Source organism: Perissodus microlepis, chromosome 20, assembly GCF_051167445.1.
Source record: "Perissodus microlepis isolate ML-2025 ecotype Zambia chromosome 20, ASM5116744v1, whole genome shotgun sequence".
Classification (NCBI taxonomy): domain Eukaryota; kingdom Metazoa; phylum Chordata; class Actinopteri; order Cichliformes; family Cichlidae; genus Perissodus; species Perissodus microlepis.
In genome coordinates, this window is record NC_140480.1 from 4130998 (window position 1) to 4141620 (window position 10623).

Here is a 10623-nt window from a genome sequence, read left to right on the forward strand (position 1 = left end):
CTACAAATCAATAATCCAGCTTTGTGACAGGAATTTTGCCAGATTGAGCATCGAGGGAGATTTTGGTAAACTAAGCATAAGGAGAAAGAATTAGAGAAATCCTGGATGAAGTGATTTTTCCGATTTGCAATTTTTTGGATGCATATCAGATGGACCTGATGTGACCTGCAGCGGGACTGTCAGGATAGTCAAAATAAGAACCCCAACTCCATGTGGATCTTGCGCCAGTGAGGCACTAAGACCCAGTGGAGGGGAGGGAAGGCGGGTGCCCCCCCGCTGCCTGCCTGTCTGCGCTACACGAATCTGCAGTTTCTTTGGTCGCATGCTGGCGATAGCACGTGTGTGTGTGCAAGAGTGTGGGGAGAGTGTGTGAGTGTGAGAGACAGAGCCCCTGCACTCTTTTTTTTTTTCCTTCCATCTCAACCTTCTGCTTCTGCTCTGTCTCTCCACCTCCAATCTTGCTGCGCGAGATCTAGGAGGACGGAGGTGTGCGTTGTGTTTTTGAAGGGACGAGGAGGGGGAGTGGGGGTGGTCAGGATGATGACGAGATGAAAGGGGCCAGGTGAGGAGGAGACACAGGAGTGCCCCTTTCCTCTTTCCCCCTTCTCCTTCTCTCTCTCTCTCTTGCTCTCGCTTCCTCTCTCTCTCTCTCTGTGACGTGGTGTGTGTGCGTGTTTGCTGTGTGTGTGAGAGAGAGAGTGAAACAGGTCGGCTATGCTCCAGCAGACTGGACTGTGAACCTGCACAGGAGGAAGCAGCCCTTTCCAGATTGAGGTATGTCACTGAATTGTCATCACACGCATTTCCAGAATACCTGCGCCACGTGGGGAGATTTGTGATTAAGTGAAAGACGGGATGCTGAAGGCGGTAGAAACTGACTCAAGGGGCAGCGTATTCTCTCATCAAATCACACATTACGTTAACGTATCCACATTAAAGGACGTGTGAGGATAGATGTCTCGTCTCATTTAAAACCCTGTTTTTCGCTTGCATGTTGCTGCTGAGAAGTGAAAGTGCTTTGTAATGAAAAAGGACACTTGAACAACAGGCTTGTTTTCTGCTCACGGTAAACACAGTGTCATGTGCATATGATAGGGTCATATGGTTTTCAGTCAGCAGTTAGAGAGATTTCGCACAACCTTAGGCTGAAGCTTTGTATGAATTTTGTGCAGCTCATAAACTGGGCAAGTGTGAGTTGAACGTCGCACAACAGCTTGTGCTGGTTTAGAGTCCTCGAATCTTTCTCCAGTTTTTGCCAATAAAACTTTCATAAAGATTAAAGATCCTTTGAGAGTTTATTCCACTTCACTTTGGAGAGTTACATTGATGATAAATGTTTCCATAAAGCAATCAGGGCTGATTAGACTAAGACCCTCCAGAGGACTGCTCCACGCTTGTCTCTGCATCACAGATGAGCTGCTTTTTAAAAAAAAATTCAGCTGAAGGTGACTCTTTCCCTTTGACCGATTCAGCAAAGGCCACCTACTTATGCTTCTGTGTCTGACTGGTGGCTGTTGTGCTCGATGTGCATACGTGGGCAGGAAAAGAAGAGGTGCTTTGCAGGGATGTCACACTTGTGAAATGGAAAACTTGCACCTGCAGCTGTGCAGCATATGGAAATGTACCGAAGGCTTTGTGCTCGCTCCACGGCTTTTATAGTGCGTGGGGTTGAGCGCAGGTGAGGTTGCGACAGTAAACAGTGCAGGATCTACTCCAGTAGCAAACACTAATACGGACAGCTGAAGGTGCTCTTCTTTACTTCACATCCCTTTTAGGCAATTTTAAAATGCATACTTTTTCACTCAGAAACACATTTAATACATTACTCTTAAAATACAGCGTAGATAATTAAGAAACTGTTCAGAAGTCCTATCAGAACTTTTTTATTAAAAGAAAGTAAAACAGACACTTTGTTTTACATGTCAGGATTGCACTTGATGATCTTTTCGACCCAGCGGTGATCTGTGAGTTTTGCAGATTATTTTCTATTTCAGTTTGGATCTTCTGTCAGTTAAGGAGGGCATACGGTTTACTCTGTGCTTTTAGCCTCTCCCTGGGGTTTCAGCTGCCCTGAAAAGACACATCTGATGATTCAAAAACTCAAATATGTAGTAAATGGTGACTTATGCTTATATGCTAGGCTACAAGCAGGACTGGATCAAATCTGATAGGTTTACATTTAAGTAGAAGAGCAAAAATTAATTAACTTGAAATTAGAAAAGTTACAGAGCAAAAAAAAAAGGGAAAAAGTGATTTTTTTTTAGGATATTAAAATCAAATGATCAAATTCTATAACTACTGCCTTTTAATCTATAATTTTGCAATTTTGTAATCACTTATCAACTGCACACGTTTTATCCACTGAAAGTCAAGAGAGGATGCTTCAAAAAATCTTCTGTGTTATACAAAAGAAAATAAATCAAATGTAATATTTGTTGTGACCTCCAATTAAAACAGCAGTTCTCCTCAGTATATTTAAATCTGGCCCTTTGTTTAGGGTTAATTTTACATTGTGGAATAAATACAAGCCCAATCAGATGCCTCAGTGATATCATTGCATGATTTGTAGGAATGTCAAAATGTTTAGTTTGTATAGAATATTATTTACCTTTTAAATTAGTCTCAGACAACTAGTTTGACCTTTTTTCATTCATTGTGGCAAGATGAGTCTCAAATGTTTATCTTCAGCAATACCTGACTGAGCTGGACTTTCTATTTTGTTTCAGATCTTTTGTGGTGTTGTTAGAAAGAGGACGTCTTCCTTAAGAGTTCTGTTACGCCCGTGTTTGATCATCTGCTGAGCTTTGGGCTGAGGTCTATGGAGGTGAGGACCTGTAGGGTTCAAGCTGCCATGACAGAAACCACTGCCTGAGCTTCTCAGCGATACTCTACGAAAGGGGAGGATGGGTGATGGGCCCGTGAAATTCAGCGGACTGTCTCCTCTTTATCCCATCCTCTCATGGAGCGTCCTGTCACACCAAGCCCCTCCTGGAACACTTCTTTCTCCCTGTTTCCACCCTCACTGCAGCCAAACATCTCTAATGTCACCTCACCCACGACGAGCATCCCAGGTGGGATAGATTTGAATCGCTCCTTGGCACTGTGTGCTATGCTCATTATGAACATGCTTGCAGTGGTGGGCAACTTGGCTGTGATCATTGTCATCACCAAAACGCCGCAGCTGCGTAAGTTTGCCTTCGTGTTCCACCTCTGTCTGGTGGATCTGGTGGCAGCGCTGGTGTTGATGCCTCTGGGGATGCTGCCAGATCAAATCCTGGTGGACGAAGCGCTGTGTCGGAGCTACCTCTGCTTGAGTGTATGTCTAGTGAGCGCTGTCATCCTCACCATATGTGCGATCAATGTGGAGCGCTATTACTACATTGTCCACCCCATGCGTCACGAGGTAAAGATGACAGTGGGGGTGGTGGTGATGGTACTAATAGGAATCTGGATTAAAGCTGTTGTCATGTCAGTACTTCCACTCCTGGGCCGGCTGCTCCAGGGAAACCAGGGTCTGGGGGCTTCTTCCCTCCTCGTTCCCACTCAGAGACACTGCTCCCTCCACTGGACAGGTGGCGGGATCACACGCCTGGTCTTCATGGTTTTCTTTACAGTCATCTATTTTCTGTGCCCTATGCTGATCATACTGGTGGTCTACTGCAACATGTTTAAGGTGGCACGAGTAGCAGCCATGCAGCACGGCCCCCTCCCCACTTGGATGGACACTCCAAGACAACGATCCGAGTCTGTGAGCAGCCATTCAACCATGGCGGCCAGCCTCGGAGGAACTGGTTCCCGCACCACCCCTCAAAGGACCTTCAGTGGGGGGAAGGCTGCAGTGGTTCTGGTGGCGGTGGGAGGCCAGTTCTTCTGCTGCTGGCTGCCATATTTTTCATTCCACCTTTACTCGGCTGTAGTGTCTACCTCCCCTGCTTCATTAGCCCAGCTGGAGGATGTGGTGACATGGATTGGCTACTTCTGCTTCACATCCAACCCCTTCTTCTACGGTTGCCTGAACCGTCAGATCCGTGAGGAGCTGAGCCGCCACTTGGCTTGCCTTTTCAAGCGCGCTGGGCCCAGAGAAGGAGAGCAGCTGCCCAGCCGAGAGGCCTCTATTGAGGAAAACTTTTTGCAGTTCCTTCAGGGCACTGGATGCAATCTGGAGCCCTGCAACTCTCACAGCAGAGCCAGCCTAGAGTTGCCAGAGACTGAGGATCTTCAGGAATCAGCTGTTCAGCAGCACATGCCAGCTGACTTCCACATCCCAGGGCAGATCCTTGAGGAAACCTCAGAGTTCATACAGCAGCAACAGCTGAACAATGAGCTCCATGTATCAGAGAACTGCTTCAAAACTGTACCAGAGCTGTAGCCGACTCATGTACTCACTCTTCTGCCATACAATAAGCCAATAAATATATTTAGTTTTATTCATATTTTTTACAATTTGTTGAATTAATACATCTCTAGCTGATGCTACAAAGTGCTTTAAAGCAAAGTGAACTGTAAACACGGTACCTTCTTGGAAGAATTTAAGTCATGTAGCTTTTTTAGTGAAAGACAGACTTCAATATATCTTGTGCTTCATTTTACTTTTAGCCCAACAGTCAGATGCACTGTAGCATTACATGCTTTAAGAGCCATACGGTGTGAGGCCGCTTCTGTGTCACATCAGTGGACAAACACCGAGCCCTTGTTGTGCTTATCATAGTCCAGTGAAGTGACAAATGTCACATAAATATAAGAAGTGTGCAAACTTTGTCAAAGCAATGTTCATAGTTGTCAGTGTTTTTATTACGCACTGTTAGAGCCATTCAAAAGAACTTTTTGCAGAGTGTTTTGTTTTGATATGCATTCATTTACTAAATCTCTAATTTAAATGTGGATTCCCCGCCGAATATGCAAAGACAATGCACCATACAAAGTTCATCATATCAGCCCCTCTGCCCTGCCATCTGCATTTTCGCCCTCCTGGTTATTGTTTAAAATGAATTCATCAAGAGATGAAAATTTTCTCTCATCATTGTGTATTCAGAGCAATCAGTTCAAGGTTTTACTGCTGGGTCTCTATAACCAAACAGATACTTTATAACCGATTTAACCAACAAACACTTTCATCATTAAAAGACAGCGCACCGCCCCGGGCACTCGTACGTGCACCAACAAAGTGTTTGCAGAACAGCCCGCTTGCTTAAGTAAAAGATTCTTAGTTCCTGTAGCTGTCACTGCCAGTTTGTTTAGTGAGTAAAGAATCTGTTTTTATCATGTATTTATTCCACTTGCACATCTCATTACACCAAGGAATTAATGCAAAAATGTTCCTCCATATAGAGTTTAAAATATTCATGGCGCTGAACAGGGATCATTTCACAGCTGTTACTGCTGCTGGTATTTATAATAAACAGGCTGACAGAGTATTTTTAACCATTTTCCAGGAACGTTATTATCGTGTTTATCTGTTCTTAGTCTTGTGATTATCACCTCCTCACCAAAATCATCTCACATTGGCAGACTCGTGATTGCAACCCCTCCTCCTCCCACTCAAAGAATTGCTTTAATTGTTTTGATAGAGGTGGCGTTAAGGATTTAGGCTGTAAAGAAGGAAAAACAAAAAACTGACTACAGCATTAAAACAGCTGAAATACGGCTCGGGATGAACAGATTCGCACACCAGTACTAATTACCCTGTAATGTCTGCACTGTTTACAGGTAAACACAAGGAGCTGTGTGAGTGCTCTCGTGTTTGTGCAATAAACAACCAGGGCTTGTTGTGGCTACATAGAGCACAGAGGTGTGGCAATGCTTACACATGGAAAGCTTTGCCTTTGGCCTCATTCAACCGACAGATGGAAGACACTGGCGATACTTTTTCTGATCTCAGGTGGAATACAAACTGTTTGCACAAGTCACACGAGAAGTGACAAACGTTCCAAAGACAAATTACAAGGCACAAGTCTCTTGCTAAACACTTTCTTTCTTTCTTTCTTTTTCTTTTTTAAATACTTCCTATCTATTGCTGCCTTCATCTATTCTGGACTGCCTCATACCGGACGGACAGCAATGATCACAAGACACTAAACACAAGGCGCGCAGGAGAAGGTTCATAGCTTGCTGGGAGTCAGAACAAAAAAAGGTCTCTTTGTCAGGGAAAGGCATAATGTTCTTTAACTATCTTGCGATATGACTGTGCTGCATGTTGTTTTTCAGGCAGGGTTGCCCTATCAGCTTCTCTTAAAAAGAGCTTTAACGTGAAGCCCTACCTTAAACTTAGCAGCGACGAGCGAGTGACATACAATCACTGGCATGATCCTCAGATTTCTTCTGTGTTTATTTATTTTTTAATAATTTATTACCAGCTGACAGACTGCTAAAACCTTCCAAATGCAAAACTATTACACAATTTATTTATTAAAAAAAATAATTTAAAACTGACTCGATTTATTTCACTTGCACTGCTGAACAGGGGTTTAATCTCTTTGGATTGTCTCTGTTTTTTTTCTGTGGAGTATTACTTTATTATTTTTATGATACAATGCTGTAATAACTTCAGTGATATTTCCTACAGTCTGGGGTCATTACAAAACCCCTTATACCGAGAGTACATCAATCCAACGCTCAATCATCTGGTTTCCATTACTCTAGCGGCAAAATCGCCCAGACCAATCTCATTAAATGCTTTAAGCTGTCTTTCTGAGACCATCTGTTGATTGTGAGGACAGAGAAATAACCTGTTCTGAAGGTGAACTGCAGATAATATTCTTACCTTTGGGAGAATTCTGGACATCATTAAACAGAGTTTTGTTTGTACTGTAAATCATCAGTACAGTGGTGATGTTTTCCATGTTCCTCTGTGTTTCTCTTTTTTGTACTTCAGCTGCAAAGGCAGCTCCTATTCTTAATTCTTAAGATTTTGTTTGTCTCCATGTTAAGATTTTGCTGTGTACCTCCCTCCCTCAACTGAAATCATTAAAGATGCAGCAAGAAGATTAACTTGAGTGTTGCTGGTTGAATTTGTAGTTGTAGACATTTTTTTTTTCCAGATCAATAACTGCATCAATCGCATGAGCAACCCCATCAATCATCTCCTTTCTCTTGTGCCCTCTAGGTACCTCCTGCTCTCTACCTCTGCGTGTGTCCTTGCACACACGTGTGTGTGTGTGTGTGTGTGTGTGTGTGTGTGTGTGATGTAGGTAGGGGGTGAAATGAAACAGTAGGACAGGATGAAAGAGGAGTGACATTTTGAGTAAGGTGGGATGCTGCTATCCCTCAACAAAACACTGCCCCCATGCCAGACTTTTACCACAAATGTAGCAAAACCTGCGAGCTAGTAAGACAACGCAGCCATATTGCATCATACACACAACAGACCTCATTCTCCTCATGTCATTTACCAAACACACTCTCTCAATTTGGCATCTATTTAAGCTGCAGCATCCCTCTGAGATGTCAGTACTGCAGCAGCTGACCTGTACAGCTGACCCCTCCACCACCCCAACATCTACCTGCAGGATTTAGGAGGTCACAGTTAGATCCACTATTTGCTCTAGAAAGACAGAGTTGTTTGCAACTTCACCTCTGTACACCACTGCAGTGGTGCAGACTTTCAGCTTAAAATCAGTGGATTTTACAAAGACCTTGCATGAGCTGTTGAGGAATTGCAGCCATTCTTATTCAAAGTCCCACATTTTCAGAGGCTCAAATTTAACCGGACAGTTGACTGACAGGTACTTTCATGCCCAGATGAAGGCTGTTCCCTTGTTATTTCATGACAAATGGAGCAGGCATAACATCTGAAGTTGATTCAAAGTGTTAACTTTGTTTTGTTTTTTATAGCTGACTTTAATGTTAATTATGAGACCTAAAGAGTGAAGGAAATCATCATTAGGCTGAAAACCCCCCAGAACACCATCAGAGAGACAGCAAAAACTTTAGGAGTCGCCAAACCTACAATGTGATGCATTGTTAAAAAGAATGAATTCACTGATCAGCGTAGCAACACTAAATAGCCTGAAAGACCACAGAAGATAGCTAAAGTGCATTAGGCCAAAATTCTTTTCATTGTTTAAGAAAAATAGCTTCTCAATTTCTAACCATGTCAAGAAGACACTCGGGGAGGTTGGCATATCATTGTCAAGGTCTACAATCAAGAAATGCCTTTATGAATGTAAATGCAGAGGGTTTACAATCAAGGTCTACACTGAAGACCAGAAAAACCAGGTGAGACTAGAAGACATCTAAAAGCACTCACACTCTCTGCTCAGATACATCCAAATGCCACAAAACTGATCAGACGGCGCTTCACGGTGCAAATGGATAATGACCCAAAACAAACTGCAAAAGCAACTGAAGAGTTTTTCAAGGCAAAGAAATGGGATATTCTTCCATGGCCGAGTGAGTCACCTGATCTCTGATGGGGATTGTGTATAAAATGTCTGTAATTCCTGATAAGTTAATGCAAAGCTTTTGTTAAAAACCTGGAATTAAAGCTGAAAAATCTGCTCTTCAGTCTTAATGGTTTGATCTATAATCCACCGTCATTGTCTCTTTGTCCAACAAATTAAGGACCCAACTGTATTTAAATTATACTTTCCATTATCTATGTGTAACAATTTTGGGGGGGAATGATAGTTTTGGAGTCTAGAGGCCAGCACAAACTATATTCTGCTGCTGTGATGAAATCATTTGTGAACTTTCTGACTGAACTTGGGGTTCTGCATTGACAGCCTTATCATTAAATGCACAAATTTCACAAATAATGTGAATAAGAATAGAATAATTTATTCTAACAAGGGGTAAAGACTAAGTCATTGCAGCAGCCAATGCAAAACATGCATGTTTACTCAAGTTATAATTATAAAAAATAATAATAATAATAATAATAAAAATTTTAAAAAAATAAAATAAATAAATATATATATAGATAGATAGATAGATATATAGATATATATTAAACTAAAACTAAAGCCACTACTATGTTTTAGTAATGTTAAATTGCTTTGTGTATGGATGATCATTGTGTACAACACCGTAGCTCGTAAGGTGGCAGGGGACTTAGTTCCCCTCTTTGTTTATTGTTATCGTAAGTTTATATGTTAATAGGCCACATGCAGCACTAGTTACTGTAAGCTAATTTCTTTTTCATATGCAAATACATATCAGCATATCCCCTTTCTGTATTCACCAGATATATCAAAACACAGAGGACACAAGCATCATCTGAGGCTCCACCACAGCTTTCTGATTATTTTAATTTTCATACACTCTCCTGTGCTGCACCCCATTGGACAGAGAGACTCATAGCTTTAATGTCGAGCAGCAGCGGGAGCCTCCTGCAGTGCACAGAGACAGTTCAAACAGCCTGACCTTTCGATAGGCTACAACACGCCCAGTGAAAGTGCCCAAGGACTGATGCCAACATCAAGTCAATGTGACATGATGGCAGCATCCCACACCTGCACCCAGTGGCCCACTGTCAGTGGGTGTAGTAACAAATTGCCTCTTATAAACCAAACATTTAAACCGAGGCCTATGAGCCTCTAAGCTCTGACAAACAGGCTCACAGCTACTAAAAAACAAAGTGTAGGTCAAACAAGAGCTCACACGAATTTCTCACTTACTTCCCAATCCTGACTTCCCTGAAATCAGCTGTTGCCCTGGTAACCTGTGCTGATGACAGTGGTGTGAAGTTTGTTTGGCAGCAGGAGCTGGGGAAAAAACGATAATATTTTATAAAAGGTTATTGCATCATTTATAAAATAAAAAAACAAAAAACAACCAAACATTAAATTGTCCCTCTTAAAATACATGTCACATATAAAATTATTCTTAGAATGGCACCTATGTTTTTTTAATAGTCTTTTAAAAATATGGTAGATATAAAATTCAAATTATCTTTGGTTGCATTAGGACACGACAAAGAAAGAAAAAGGTTAGTCCACTGACATAAGTGAGCCGCAGTTCTTTTAAATTACTGATACCAGTAAATATTATCTGCTTCCAGATGTTCAAATGTAGTGAACTTTTTAACTGCTGAGATTTCACAACAAAAGGGTCAATGAGCTAATCCAGATGGAGATAAAAATGACCAGGATTGTCACATCAATCCAACAAACATAAAACACTGATTAGTACTGGATACATCTCTGTCACTCATTTCACTTATTTAACGTGTAAAATCTTAATTCTAAACATTGTGTACTTAGCTTAACTCTGCTAATACTGCTGCATTTTACCGTTCCGATAATAAACGCGCACTAACCTCCAGGCTCATTGAATCCAACAAAGGTGTGCCCCCAAACTATTTCCTGTTCAAAAAGTCAAATATCTAATAGCTGGAGGAAACCGTTTTTTAAGCCCCTCAACCTCTCTGGGCAGGCACAATATCATACAGACTGAATAAAGGTTAATTGAATTCCGCATTTCAATGCGCTTCATTCGTGAGTCCCCAGAGGGCGCAGTCACACCACACAAAACTCTCCTGCCTGTACTTCAGAATGAGCTACAGAGAAAACTTGCAGATAACCTTCACGTGGTCTAAACATTACAGCTCAAAGCTTTAAGAAGTAGACTACATTTATTTAGACGAGCATTACTTCTGGGAACACAGGCAGAAATAGACTACATAGC

General features: G+C 41.9%; 1 protein-coding gene across 1 annotated transcript; it reads left to right on the forward strand.

Moving 5' to 3' along the window:
• The first annotated feature begins 275 nt into the window (after positions 1 to 275).
• On the forward strand, positions 276 to 6987 carry gpr61 (G protein-coupled receptor 61). Its single transcript, XM_084918178.1, has 2 exons — positions 276 to 774; positions 2727 to 6987. The coding sequence occupies exon 2, from the start codon at positions 2960 to 2962 to the stop codon at positions 4367 to 4369; it is 1410 nt and encodes a 469-aa protein (XP_084774304.1). The 5' UTR covers positions 276 to 774; positions 2727 to 2959; the 3' UTR covers positions 4370 to 6987.
• Positions 6988 to 10623: the final 3636 nt, after the last annotated feature.